The sequence below is a fragment of the Leopardus geoffroyi genome, chromosome B4 (assembly GCF_018350155.1).
Source record: "Leopardus geoffroyi isolate Oge1 chromosome B4, O.geoffroyi_Oge1_pat1.0, whole genome shotgun sequence".
In the NCBI taxonomy this organism is placed as follows: domain Eukaryota; kingdom Metazoa; phylum Chordata; class Mammalia; order Carnivora; family Felidae; genus Leopardus; species Leopardus geoffroyi.
This window is the reverse complement of record NC_059341.1, coordinates 74338730-74354282: the sequence shown is the minus strand read 5'-3', so window position 1 is coordinate 74354282 and position 15553 is coordinate 74338730. Positions and strand designations below refer to the sequence as shown.

At 38.2% G+C, this 15553-nt stretch overlaps 1 protein-coding gene across 2 annotated transcripts in view; it reads left to right on the top strand.

Annotated features, from left to right (window-relative positions):
* Window positions 1–13944, top strand: part of SLC38A4 (solute carrier family 38 member 4) — a 68451-nt gene extending 54507 nt beyond the window's left edge. For both annotated transcript variants that reach the window (XM_045463253.1, XM_045463252.1), the window contains exons 10-16: window positions 466–741; window positions 854–933; window positions 2271–2371; window positions 4120–4244; window positions 9937–10081; window positions 11447–11544; window positions 13206–13944. In XM_045463253.1, the coding sequence (XP_045319209.1) occupies window positions 466–741; window positions 854–933; window positions 2271–2371; window positions 4120–4244; window positions 9937–10081; window positions 11447–11544; window positions 13206–13307 (927 nt within the window). In that variant the 3' untranslated portion in view covers window positions 13308–13944. The remainder of the gene's footprint in view (window positions 1–465; window positions 742–853; window positions 934–2270; window positions 2372–4119; window positions 4245–9936; window positions 10082–11446; window positions 11545–13205) is intronic.
* Window positions 13945–15553: the final 1609 nt, after the last annotated feature.

Sequence of the window (15553 nt, the reverse complement as noted above, 5' to 3'; positions counted from 1 at the left end):
CATGAAAAGAGGGTAATCCCAGTGGAATTAAAGAAGAGATCCTTCTCCCCATTGCCCCCACTCCCTGCCAAAAAGGGAAACTTTTGTAATATCCTGGATGCCAAAATGTATACAGCATTTCCCCAAAAAAGGCAAAAGAAGATGGGAAATTTTTTGATAATCCATATTAATTTGAAGAAATAAAAGATATGAAATGTAGCAAGGAAACGATCATCTTTATCACAGAAGAATATGGATGATTCTTAGAAGAGATTCATGCAAAATACTGTCCTATTGATTCTCAGGGACAACCATCCTTCCAACTCTTTTCTTAGAGCAGAGGCTAGAGAGTCTCCATTGTCTATTAGCCTAAAGGGAATCTTCAGCAGAGGCCCCTCACCACTACCCCATAAGCTATATAAATGGATTTTTGTTTCACTGTTCTCCTCAAAAAGCTGATAATTTTTTCTTAATGGCTGGGCCTAGGTGATTTACAAGAAATTCCAAATACCCTGCCCTCTGCCTGTTCTGGATCACATTGTTGGAAATCTGACATTCAACAATACACTTCCAGTGCACATGGTAATATTACCTAACAACTCTGAGATTAATGGCGTGAACTTCATGATGGATTACACCCACCAAAATCCTGCAGGGCTAGATGAGAACCAGGCCAAGGGCTCTCCTCATGGCAGTGGAGTAGAGTATGAAGCACACAGTGATGACAAGTGTCAACCCAAATACTTTGTGTTCAACTCCCGGGTAAGTGATGAGCCTACCAAAATGGCTGGGTCTTCATTTTATAAGCTGAGATGGCTTGGGATTGCCATCTGTGTTGAAAAGCTACATATGCGTTGTTGTCTTTGTTTTTCAGACGGCCTACGCAATTCCCATCCTAGCATTTGCTTTTGTGTGCCACCCTGAGGTCCTTCCCATATACAGCGAACTTAAAGAGTAAGGCAGCCATCATTTTAACATTCTAACTTGTTTTGAAAATGTGCTCATATGTTCAGAGGTGCTTTATACAAAAGCATGGTTAATGGCTTTCTCTTCAGAGAAGGTTTGTGGTACATACCACTCATCAGTAATGTATTTTAACCAAAAAGGTATGAATTAGCCCCCTCCCTACACTACCGTATCTGCTTCCTTCTCTCCCATTTCTTCATCCTAATGGTCCACAAGAGGAATTTAGGTCAGGGGGAAGAAGAGCCATGGCTAGAAGAATTTTGGCAGGAATGAGAAATTTGAATTTGAAATTTGCTAGGAATGATGTCACCTCAGCTATAAATGACCGCACCCATGAAGACAAAAAATTATGGCTAAGGTGACCTTGCTAAGCCATTGATGTCACTTGTGCTCTGTCTTTAACCCTTGTCTAGAAGACATTCACCACAGGGATGTGCCAAAACCTGGCCTTCATTGTCTTATCTGTACAATGGAGACAATGGCTAGACAATCTTGTTTCTTCTAGCTGAAATTCTAGGATTCGTTTGTAGTCTTTTCCCTTTGAGGCTGTTGACATCTACTTAGGTATGTAGTGTGTCTGAGCCCTCTAGCACTGCTTTCCCCTTTACCTTTAGAGAAAGGTGGCCTATAGTAATTCTCACTTTATTTAATCCGGATATCAGTAACCTCACTCTTTATTCTCAGTACATAGCAATAATTGCTTCACAAATTCTGATTTAACTTATAAAAAATTTGGGGAACACTTTCAATTATTTTCACTTTACTTGGAAAATCACATGCGGCATTTACTCTACACTTGACCTTAACCGAAGATCAAGAAGTGATAGCAGTTACTCCAGAAGCCCAGCAATTGACTTTAAGCAGCTGGGTGCCCTCCAGAATGGTTTCCAGACGCTTCTAGGCTCTCTTGTGGTCTGGACTCATGCAAGTTGTGCTTTGCTGATTCTAGTAGGTTTGTGTCCTCCCACATGAAATATGAATCCCATCTCACTATGAAGTATGAAAGCTTTCTACATTAGCAGACAGTTTGATCTTTGTGTTAATTACATTCTTGCATACTCAGTAGACAAGTATATTTATCAACACAAAATAAACCAGTCTTCTTCTAGGAAAATAGTTGTCTCTAAGACTGACAGAGTAGTAGTTAAGAAAAATGGAAACAAATCCCCCACAGCTCTCTAGGACAAGTTTAAAGAAGCTATGTTTCTGTATGAGATATGTGGTTTCATAATAGTACACAGGCATACATTCTTTCACTATTTTAGAAATATTTTTACTAAAAAAATGACAAAAAAAACACAGAGCTTTTTTTTTTTTCATTTCAGTCGGTCCCGGAGGAAGATGCAAACAGTGTCAAATATTTCCATCACGGGAATGCTCATCATGTACCTGCTTGCTGCCCTCTTTGGTTACCTAACCTTCTATGGTAGGTCACTCTGTCAAAGTCATTCTCTTTGTGCAAATCCTAGTTGGACTGATCATTAACCCGGGTAGGTATAATTCTTTTAATTACCCTCTATAAGCAGCATGATCTATAGTCCATGTAGTCAACTAACATGCTATTTTAGCCTTGTCACTTGACCTAAGAAAATGGGACCTGAACCAGTCTAGCTAACAAGTTACAACAATTTGTGAATTCATACATGTTTTATGAAAAACCAGCCCTCAAATCTACATTATTTTCCTTACGGGATAGATTATATTTCCTTGACTTTGACTTCTCAGGCCATCTCATGCTAGAAGCAATCACAGTGAATCCAATCGTATGTTGCAAAGCTTTCTTGGTGGAATAACTAACTACTAAGCAAATGGTAGGGAAAGTGCAAAGTCCTTGAGTTGGAACCTGCTTCTTGTTTACCAGTCAAGTGGGGTCTGGGGGCTTGGAGCATTAGGTAAATTTTCTGGCTTATCCCATTCTATTCTGTTATAGTGAACAGTTTCCTGAGAAAAGACGACATGACAGAGTTCCACTCAGCCTGGGAGTGCACTACCAAAAACAAAAAAAGTACTATGGACACATTAGATTATGCCTAAAACAATTTCTCTATGGCATCTTAATGGACACAAAAGTAGGATTGTTATTGAATTCCATTGAAGCATAGCCTAATGGACAAATTTCAGGGACTTAAACATTGACCTGTTATCACTAATCAGTGTAATCAACATAAATAAACCTTTTGTTTAAAGTTCTCTAACTTTTTAGTTGTTTTTTTCTTCTGATTCACTAAATTAAATTGATTACTAGACAAATTGTGGAGGAAAAGACTGGGGAGGGAGCACCATTTACTTGGGTTTTTTTTCTATTTGACTAATAGTTGGCTATTAACCAAGCATTCACTTTAGATTGGGCATTAACTGCTTGTTGGTTGTGAATTAATAAAAGTTAGATCAATACCACTGAAGGTATTTTTACCCCATTTTATCTGATTTGGAGGGGCGTAGGGAGAAAAATCCAACTACATCTGATTCTATAAGCATCTCCACATCATTTGTGTCTGGAATTCTGAGTGAATAAGCTTTCCAGAAGCATGGCATCTTAATCTTAGATCAGTATTCATTGGGAGACCCTGTTAAAATCATGCTAATTCATCCTTGAATGTTACTTATACTGATTCTAATGAGTTTCATAAGATAAGCTTGAAAAATCCCCGGAAGTATCTGTATTGGTATCATGATAGAGTCATAATTATTGAACTTGAAAAAATATTAAAAATCATTTGTCATAAGGTTTCCATACTAGATTCAGAGAAGCTGCATCAAGGCTCACTTAGCAGGTGGGAATAGAGGGGGGAGTGGGCAGGATGTAAGGGACAGGCTGGTGGGGGCTTGGACCTTTCATCCCCTTCAACCAGAGCACCTCAGCTTCCCGTCTCTTGTGAGGCTTCTGTACAAACTGAGATAGACTTATCACGAAGCAAATGAGCCAGAGAGGCATCTTCACAATTTTATTCTAGCTTCTTTAACTTCATAAGCTTCACTGGCCCCCTTGTCCATTTGAAGAAAGATCAACACAACTAATAAATAAGCTCAAAGATAGGATAAAAACAGGTGTCTAGATTCCAAGACCTGGGTGTTTTTTTCTGTTGTACTGTGTTCCCTTTGTAAAATGTTGCTTTTGGTAATCAATACTGACTTGGAAACACCAAACTGGACCCATTCTCTTCTTCTTTGTAGGAGAAGTTGAAGACGAATTACTTCATGCTTATAGCAAAGTATATACATTTGACACCCCTCTCCTCATGGTACGCCTGGCAGTCCTTGTGGCAGTGACACTAACTGTGCCCATTGTCCTGTTCCCAGTAAGTACCTGAATCTTTGATGGAAGAATCCTGCTTAATCTCCTAGCTTAGATATGTTCCAATTTGACATGGATTTAATTATGTGAGTTTGCATTTGTAATGCCTGAAGACGTTATTTTCACACAGCATTTTGGAGCCATATAAGATGGACAATTTAATACGTAGATTCAACAAATATTTTTTGATGTTAAACACCTTTTAAAAAGTCTTTATTTTGGGAGAGAGAGAGAGAGAGAGAGAGAGAGAGAGAATGAGAATATCCCAAGCAGGCTCCATGCTACCAGCACAGAGCCCAATGCGGGGCTCGATCTCATGAACCATGACATTGTGACCTGAGCCAATATCAAGGGTTGGATGCTTAACCGACTGAGGCACCCAGGCGCCTCAAATGTTAAACACTTTGAAAATATAGGAGGAAAAATATAATCACAAAATTTCTATTTATTTTCCAACTTTATTGAGGTCAAAATTTTTTGTTAAACTTCAATTCAAAAAGAAGATCTTGGGTTTCTATCTTGTGGATTAGTAGAAATGAGTAGGAGTTCATAGAACTTCTGGAACTTAAAAGGCAAAAACTACATTACTTTTCAATTTGTTGCATTTTCACCAGTTCTGAAGGTATTTAAATTTCCCCTACAGTTTTGTTGCAGTCACATTCAAATGTTGCCTTATTTAATCTGATTCCTTGAAGACCAATGAGAAGGGGAATTTTATTAAGTAGATTACTTACTAGAACTAAATCTCTTGAAAAATAGCTATATTTTGCACTGTATATCTTTTCTACTATCCCTAACACTGATACATGCCCTCGACTAGACTCATACTGGGATCACCCCTTCTTGGCATTTGTCTTTGGCATCACTTGTCCTGGGATCACAGAGCAGGGCTGGTTGAAGAGATTTGGGCTGCGTGAGTTAAAACCACCACCTATGGACAAACACAGGTCCGCATTCTCCTGCCAACTCTTCTCCTTTCATAAATACTCAATTTACTCATTCATTAAGGGGAGAAAATAAGCGACCTAGTAACCAGCACCATCCTGTACAGAATGTTCCATACAGGGCCCAGCATATAAGGACTACTCATATAATGACACTGTGGTCACTTTAAATGCAGCTTGTGTGCTGAAATATTTTTTAACACATTCCTTTTTCATGAGTGCATGAAATCAGATCCTTATTACTAGGAGGGCTAATATTTTACTCCTAAATAATATCTTGCCTCACATATGTCTGAAAGTATTTCAAATGACATGCATACAGCTTTAGCCTAAAATCAGCTCCATCATGGGTACGAGGCAGAAGACAGCTATTGACAGAAAGTGTACCATAAGGTAAAATTTCTAAGCAAACAGTGTCTCTGAGGAACCAAAGTTGAAAGCCCTTTTTGTGTGTAAAGAGCTAATTTTTGGCACACAGTAGGTATTCACATCATTATCCAGTCAAAGCATTTTATAGAAGAAACTTGTTATGTGGCTCTGTATTGCTTTATTCATAAGCCCTAAATATAGCACTTTGAGGTCATGGTCTCGGGAGATTAATGGACTTGCCTGTGGTCATGCAGTTAGTCACAGTTGATTAATGCACCGCTCACAGAAGGACACTGATGGCTGAGGTCAAGATAAAGGAAATGGAAGTCACACTGATGGTCATTTTACCTCAACATTTAAAATCCAGATCTCCCCCATAGAAGTTCTTTCTCTTGTGACAGGGCACGGATATAAATTTGACCATCAGGAACAGTAGTGGTTTGGAAATGTCTCCCATTAGATGCCCCTTAGAATCAAAATGGATCATGGGAATCAAAATTTCAAAACATAACTTATCCTTAAGTATTTGTACCCAACATTAGCATTTACAAAACATGCTGCACATAATTCTGTCTTTGACCCTACTACATTATTACATTGAGATAATCTGCGTAGGTGTCCACCTTCTCCCCTGGTTTAAAAGTCTTAAAGGTTAGGAATGGGCACAGTGACTGGTGCAGGAGAAGTTTGACAACAATCGCCCAGAAAAATGGTCTCCAAATGAATCTTGCCTTTTGAGATGTGTAAACTGCTTTTTCTAGCAATAGCATAAGCTGTTCGCCCTGCCAACATTTGCCACGAACTTTAGATTGTGTCAGGAGCTGGGCTAAATGAATTAAGTGCCCACGGGTATGATGCAGAACATAAAAGTAAACATGGAGGACAAAAAAGTCTCCTCGTCCCAGTCAAACCCACAAGACTACCTTCAGACACTTTCTCCCTAAAGTGAGAGAAGTTATTAGTGATGTGTTTGTTTCTTATGATTTAGAGCCATGATTTCCAACACGTCAAATGCTGAGCCATGCACAGCAGGGTTCTCCCGGTAGTTTTTTTGAATTAAGAAACTCTTGACCAATAAGAAGTTTATTTACTTTGCTTTGATATCCCATATACAAGTAATCAAAAACGAACAAAACCTAATCTGGATTAAAATCTCTCGATTTTAGGCATAATTGTATATTCTACTTCTTTCAACAGAGGATAATAGGCTCTTTTTCTTAGGAGCCCAAGAAGACACAATAAGGAAGGGTGTTGCTGTTATTGGTTGACTGGATGGATTTTCCTTTGATTACTCTATTTGTTATCTTATTTTCTGCAGTTAGGCTAGTTTTTTCCATAATAAAAGACATATTGAGTGCAGAAATGATTATTGAACACATGAATAAATGAAGTGAATTACTTTTTTACTAGTAGCTCAACATTTGTTTCTACTGTTGGGGGTGGGGGTTTTATGGGAGGGTAGTCTATTATGGGACTACACCTCCTTCCCAAAGACTATTAATTCCATTTTCAGCTTGTACTCCCCAGTAAAGTTCACCCATTAACATGAAAAACAGAAAACCAGATCATCCTAAGGAGTTTATCAAGAACACACAGACTCACATTCCATTTGCCATACCTTAAAAAAAAAAAAAAAATCACATCTCAGATTTTCTAGCTACTTCTCTTATTCTGTGATGGTGAAATCATTTTTCCCCACATATGTTGCCATCAGATCTGTTTTGAATCATATGCAGATATAGGCATAGAAATATGGCAAATGTTGCTGTGAACTGGAATAGAGTAGTGGTCCACAGATATTTCCAACACTCCTACCCTAAGCAGTCTTTACAAAATGAAACTGATTCGCTTCTAAACAATAAGATTGATTTTTTTAAGAGTTCAGACCTAAGGTTCCCATTTTTTACTCTGCCTCCCAGTGGGTCCCCGGATTAGAACATAGCACCTCCTATTCTGAATACTCTCTCTGGAAATAACAGATGTTTTCTCTAGAGCTGCAAAGGACCTTTCTGGAATCCTTCTGGGTCAGAGGGCATGGCTGTTGCTAAGGACTTCCCCACCCACAGCATCTGACCCACATTTCCAGGTTCTTATCAGTTTGTGTCAGTGGAGAAAAGGCACTTAGATAAGTGGAACAGCAGGCAGTGCTTTGTGGGTAACACGCCAGAGTTGCCTCAGTCCTGACATAGGTAAATAGAACTGTTCAGGACCTATTGATCCAGGCTCACCTCTCAAGGCAGCATTTTAACATAGAATGACCGGCAAGTTTTCTTCTATTCTTTTCCACCACCACCAGCCCCCTACTATCTCCCCGCTTGCCCTATGATCCTTTCTAGGAATGCATTGGCAATTCTACATGCTTTCAGTTCTGTTTGGGATTTTGTTTTTCTTTATTTGCTGTGAGGAGCAAGCTTTCACCATTTATTCCAATGATGATTCCTGTAAACCTTCTGTACTCTTACATCACCAAGCCAAACCTTAGTCTTTCTGGGAGCCATGAGACCTTAGGAAACCACATTCACATTCAGGGGAACTGCACTTAGAGGTTTACCTCTAACTCGGCTTATGGAATAGAGTATTCCTTTAACAAAAGACCAAAAACAAAAACAAAAACAAAAAACAAAAAACAAAAAACAAAAAAACTCACATATATAAGTCCTCTGCCTGAAAATAACCTGTATTCTACTTGTTTATTCTGTAAATTTCGCACTTTCAGACAAGTAAATCTTTAAGCCATAAGGATGTACCATGGAAAGCTTATGTTGAAGCCTACTAAGACTGGTTTGGACAATATCCAATAAGCATGGAGTGTGGATCATAATGTAGAATTAATGGACAGCTGGGGAAAATGTAACCAAGGCATTTGCTTTCTTCAGCCCACTTTTCTGAGCGAATTTCATAATTTTCACTAATCCAATTTTTAAAATCCCTTACAAAGTCACTCTTAAACCATTTCCAGAGACTATCTGGTTTGCCATTCTGGAAATGAAATTGCTTTTGAAACCTAAACAGATGGCTTTAATTTTGGTGGACCAGTATGAAAGGAATGTCACATTAGACACTACAAGCAATTCGGCTCAAAGTTTTCGTCGTTCATACATGTGTTTCAAAAATGTATTTTACATTTTTGCTTTTACATGAGTTCCCATCTCTCCACCAGTAAGAGACTTCAGAAGTAAAATTTTAAGTGGAAAATCAATGCCAGCATTTCTAAAAATGTGAAGTCCGAGCTTAACTGGAGTGTTCCCTTATTGAAAAGCCAACAGAATAATGCCACTGAGTCAAAAGTGTCCTCTAAAAGATTCTACAGATGAGAGTATTTTCTACTTTGTTAAGCTGTTCAAACATGCAGGGCATTCCCTCCACCCACAAGGATCTTTTTATTATCCAGTTATAGCACAGTAACTTGAAAGACTGCTACAAATGGAACCTCTCTTGACCCTTCACCTACTTATTGTAGCTGCTGAAATAGGGCTGAAGTCTGTCAAGGCTCCCGAAGCCCATTCTGTTCAACTTAATTCAACATGTATTGAGTGCCTGCTGTGTGCAAGACACCAAACGAGAAACTTTGAGAAATGCTAAAATTACCAGGTCCTATTCTTTGCGTTTTGTGTGCATTTATAATCTGTAATTGGGAACGGAGGGCAAAAGGGCAAAAAGAAATACAAAGAGTATCATTTTAAAAAACATTATGTGGCAAAATAAGCATTATATGCTAAATACGATGCCAAATTTTTTAAAAACCCAGATTTGTAAAAATCACAAGGAGTGCAAATCAATTCAGTGCTTGCCCTTAATACTTAATCCTGTTTGACAACACACGTTTAGAAATCAATAAGGGTTTTACTGTGTCCCTGAAGTCTTACCTGTTATTTTCTCTGAGATAACTTTTAAGAAAAAAATTCTGAAAGCTGAGAAAGTGAGCACAAGGAAAATAACCATCTCAAAGAAATATCAGCATCAAGGCTGCACAACAATATCAACATACTTTTTTTCCTTAATGGTTAGTTTTGATAGCAGAGGAGGGGCAGAAAGAGAGGGAGACAGAGGATCCAAAATGGGCTCTGCACTGACAGCAGAGAGCCTGATGCAGAGCTCAAACCCACAAGCTATGAGATCATGACCTGAGCTGAAGTCGGGGCTCAGGTGCCCCAATATCAACATACTTAATAACTGAACTGTACACTTAAAAATAGTTAAGATAGTTAACATTATGAATATTTTACCACATTAATGAAATTTTGAGAAACAAATCAGCATCAAGATCTTTTCTGGGAGAAAAAGGAAAAACACAAAGTGCTTTAGAGTGACAAGAATATTTGAAATAGTAGACGAAAATCAAAAACAAATTAGTAACCTTGCCTTTGAACTTTCTTGTTGCAGATTCGTACATCAGTGACCACACTCTTATTTCCCAAAAGACCCTTCAGTTGGATAAGACATTTCTTGATTGCAGCCATACTTCTTGCACTTAATAATGTTCTGGTCATCCTTGTACCCACTATAAAATACATCTTTGGATTCATAGGTAAGTTTGAGAAAGGCTTTTATTTAATCAGCTCAAGTGGATACCTCCTTAAGTGGCAGACGGGGAGCTGGTGGAGGGGAAGTCGAGGATCTCTGCTCCATCTTTGACTCATGGGATTCTTGTGAGCCCAGCCGGGCCACCTGGTCACCTCCCCTCCCTCCCAGGTGACTCTGGAAGTTAATCACAGGATCAGAAAATGTCAACAGTAAAAGCTACCTTATAGGTCATCTAGTCCAGCTGCCTTTTCTGACGGAAATGGAGCCCCACAGAAGTCAAGTCATATACAGTTCCCCACTTCCCCTCCATGCAAAAGTAGAACATTATATGAAATCTTTTGTAAGCCTCGATGGCATAAAGCTACGAAGAAACGACGATTCATTCATATGGAAGCATTTTTGAGCATCCCATACACAAAAGATAACCGCTCTTGGACTCTTCTGATAACTTACGACACAATATTGCTAACAAATGCAGAAAATAAATCGACCTAAAACACAGATATTCACAACGGTTCAAAAGCCATGGCAACTTAATGCCGAGATGGAGTGTAGTTCCCAGGGAAGAGACCTGGAGACACCTCTCTCGCTGCTCAGGGGGCGCTGCCTCCATAATGTTCACTGCAAAACAAATTCTGGGTGCAACTTTCACCTTTTAATTTTCTTCCCCATAAAGACAGAAATCTTCTTTGGATTTCTTTCAGTTAGGGAAGGTAGGTGCTAACATAGGTCCTTCCTAAAAGTGAAGTGGCATAACATGAACTTTTGCAAAGTGGGGAATGCCTGTATCTTGGACTATTGCAGGATTTGAATTTAGGTCTTAACTCTGCATCAAAAAGTAAGGAAGACACAGTCTACCTATAGGATGCTTTCTCGAGTCTGTCAGTAGTATCAGCTGAGCATTGATGGCCATCTTTGGAGGTGGAGAAGGTTGGTCTTGTAAAGCAGATTTACTTAACTGTGTGGCCCGTTAATATAGTTTTCATCTGCTGATTTGAGGGATTACTCAAATTTTAAATACAATATAATATTTTTTTGGATTAGGTGTCAGCAACTTGAAAAGTTGGAAGTGGATAAGAAGGATGTATGATGAGTTCAGCTTCCTTAGTATGTGTTTCTATTGTCAGTTTCCTATAAATTTTTAAGTCAGCCTTTATTTTGTTGACTATATGTTATGTGTACTTAGGATACAACTATGATGTTAGGTATATTTTAATTTTCTTGATAAACATTTGAATAAGCAACCAAGACAAGTTTATAGTACTTTCAGTGCTAAGATTAGGGTAGCATTAAGACCTTTAAAGTGCATGACCTTGAGTCTCTGCCTTGCTGAGTAAGACATTGACCTGACCTGTGTTTATCCCCTCAGGGGCTTCTTCTGCCACTATGCTGATCTTCATACTTCCAGCAGTGTTTTACCTTAAACTTGTCAAGAAAGAACCTCTTAGGTCACCACAAAAGGTTGGGGTAAGTAAGGCTTGCAATCTCCCCCATTATAAGTTGCTCTTTAACTGAGAGTAAACCGAAAATATACAATTCAAAAAGATTGACCAAGAACTGAAAATCACAGATGGGCTGGAACTTTAGTGGAGAGAAAGGAGGGTAGATCTCTGGTACTGAGATGATTCCAGGATTTCTTCCCGTCATAAATCAAGAATCTTGTGTTAAGTCCTTTTTACCCATCAAACACTAAGAGTTTTCCCACAGGCATATATGGATACCAGTTTCCACCACCAAGATTGTAGGTAGCACTATCCATAGGAAATTATGTGGGAAGGAATGAGGCCCTGACAGTGTTATGAAATAATTGAAACATTTTAGTCATATTTTTTAGGTTAGGAAGGCCAAAAGAAAAGATGCTGCCTGGTTTCCCCCTCCATAGTACCTTGGAGTAGACTGAGATCCAGAACAAAACCATCGTTTTCCAGTTAACCTCTTTAGATATAAAATTTAATTTTATTAAGCGAGAGCATATTTCTTTTCCAAAATGATGTTATAGAAACACATGCCAGAATGAATTGTTTTTCTAATTATTTCTTTAATGTTTATTTTTGAGAGAGAGACAGAGACAGAGACAGAGACAGAGTGTCAGCAGGGGAGGGGCAGAGAGAGAGGGAGACACACAATCTGAAGCAGGCTCCAGGCTCTGAGCTGTCAGCACAGAGCCCGACACAGGGGTCAAACCCACAAACTGCAAGATCATGACCTGAGCCAAAGTCAAATGCTCAACCCACTGAGCCACCCAGGCTCCCCTTGTTTTTCTAATTATCAAATAGTCATTGATAATATTTAACTATATCTTCCATTTAAGGCTTAAAAACAGTGCCTCTTACTAAGTTATGCTGAATGTTGCCTGAGAGTCATTCACTCCTCAGAACTGTTCAGGGACTTCAGGACAGTTTGGTATCCAAAGCTCCTCCCAACATCTCCTCCCCACCCCCGCCCCCGAATTCCTAGCCTCTCCAGTCTATTTTGCTTGGACTTTTACAGAAGGGTGACCATGGCAAATTATTTATCCTGTTTGTGACCCATTCTGAGTTTGATGTAAAAATGAGTAAAATTGTCCCCTGATCCTTTCTAGTGAAAAACTTCACCTGTTGCTTCCTCATAGATTGAATGAGGTGGTTGATCCCAGTGATGATAATATATAAGGCCCCTTCTAGTGTTTTACACACACACACACACACACACACACACACACACGTTTTTAAAGGAATATGTAACATAGATTAGGCTTTTGTTTTTATCTGTTTACTTTGTAAATTTAATCCTGTCCTATAGACTATAATATGCCCTTCAACTAAAAGATTGTGAGCACACTCAATGTCATTGTATCTTTTTCTGTCACTTGTTTTTTTTTTAATGATTACAGAGTATTCCATCATTTTGATGTAACAAATCAACCATTTATCTATTTTGAAGACCTAGATTAAATCTCTCCACTGTATTCACCCTCTTTCCTCAACTTGGCTTCTAAATTCATTGAACTGCTAGGCATAGACATCTGAGCCATAAGAATAATACAATTCAATATGCCAATCAGATTGCTGTCTTGGGTAAACAATTTCTAAGAGCAAACTGTGCTAAATATGGTTTCTGTGTTCCCTAACAAGCTCTCTGATTTACAGGCTTTAATTTTCCTTGTGGTTGGAATCATCTTCATGATTGGAAGCATGGCACTCATTATAATTGACTGGATTTACAATCCTCCAAATTCCAAGCATCACTAACCCAAAGAAAAATACCTTTTCTATTGGAAATGGTTGCAAATTATGCTGCAAAAGACATTTGAGTTCTATTGATTGGAATGTTATTCATAGGAAATAACGGGAAGATTCCAAAGATGTTTATAGTAACATCACCAGGCACCTGTGGAAGAAAAAAAAGCATCATTTTTGTCAAGAATGGCTGTTTATAGGTTTAAAACCTGCGGTGCACATTTCTACCCAGGTTTTCCTAAAACAGTGTGAGAGGATGCATTTTTGCTGTTGCACAAGCAGAATAAGGGTAGCTGCATGGAATGGTCATCAGATAATACCTTTTCCCCTCCCCCTCAAATTACCAAATACTTGTATTCTCAGAACATCCAACAAAAATGCCCTGGTGGCAAAGCTATCACTGCTTAATGCCTTCCCCCAATCCAGCACCAAATACTCTAGGTCTATTTAATAACCGAGGCAAAAGCCATGTCTTAGGAACTGTCCCTGTAAGGTACATGAATGATCAGACAGCCGGCTAGAACATCTTATTGTCAACAGTGAAGGAATAGTTGCCCATTTGTTTGTGACACTGAATTAATGAATTCTTCATTCAACAGATTTTTGGTAAATGTTAAAGACATCTTATTAAACACAGGCATATCTCGTTTCTTGTGCTTTGTTGTGCTTAGCACTGAGGTTTTTTGCGGGTTTTTTTTTTCTGTTGGTTTTTTTTTTTGTTTGTTTGTTTGTTTGTTTACAAATTGGTTCGTGACAACCTTGCGTGGAGCATCATTTTTCCAACAGCATTTGCTCACTTTGTGCCTCTGTCACATTTTGGTAATTCTCATAGTATTTCAAACTTTTTCATTATTATATTTGTTATGGTGATCTATGATCAGTGATTAAGACTTGCTGAAAGCTCAGATATGGTTAGCACTTTTTAGCAATTTTTTAATTAAGGTATGTACATTTTTTTAGACAATACTGTTGCACAGTTAGTACACTATAGCATAAGCATAACTTTTATATACACTGGGAAGCCAAAAAATCTATCTGACTTGCTTTATTGTAATACTCGCTTTACTGTGATTGTCTGGAACCAAACCTGCAATATCTCCGAGGTATGCCTACATGTCTTTTCAACTGTCCCTGAAAGGTACATACATGAAAGATCAGACACCAGTACACCTTACTGTCAACAGTAAAGGAATGTTTCGCCTCTTCTGTTTGGGACACTGGAGTGCCTTCTTCGTTCAATTTTTTTTTATGTATAAATGTTAAAACATCTTCTAAACAGAGAGAGGGGCTTTAAATTATAGAGCAACAACAAAAATAATGCTTATTGCTCAACTGCCTGTTCTGGAAGCATTTGTTCTTCAATATTATTCCTAGTCCTCTTGTCACGCTTTTTTGTCACTGAACAATGCTCTCCCTCTCGTCTTCCATTGTCATTCACAATTTTTAGATAGACCACGATTCATGTGGAGCTACATTACCCAGTATTGTTTGATACATTTTTATTTGATAAACATTCAGTGCAGGAAACTGTGATTGCTATATGTGTATGTATATAATCTTATTCTGTAGTCATCAGAATTTTGATGTATGGTACATTTGATTTTTATTTTTTACATGTGTAGTTTTCTCTCTTCACAGTCAAAACGTTTATGTTATTGAGGGTGGGGGCAGGGAATTATGTTGATAAACTCAAAAATCCATTTGTATGTATCTGCCTATTGGGGATATTTTAAATTTGAAACCTAAGTTATATACAGTTCAGTAATGCTCTTCAATGTTTACAAAAACAACAATCATCTACAAGAAAATAAGTTCCTTGTTTGCAAATAATTGTCAGTACCAAAGTTGTTCTTCTAACTAAGCATGTCTAAAATAGAATTTAGTTCATTTTAGCTTGCACAGGAGTCTGACATTCATTTGCCATTTAATGCAATGTTGAATGGTTCTCCATAAAAGTGCTAACACTACAGAGATGCAAACTGGTATTCTTGCTCCCTTCAACAACATGCTCACATAAAATGGATTTAAAAACTAGCACTTGCTGCCCAGAATTTCTAGACTTTGCCACTTCCTCCCCCCCTAAATCGGTAGGAAGAACATTTATTGTAGATTTTTATATTTTAGTCAAGCCACGTATGAAATACAAGTATCAGCTAAGTATAATATTAAATCATATTTCAATAGGGTTTTTTGTACTGTGCCTTAAGAAAACGTACATTTGTTTTATATATTATTTTCTAGAGGCATAATACTGTCAA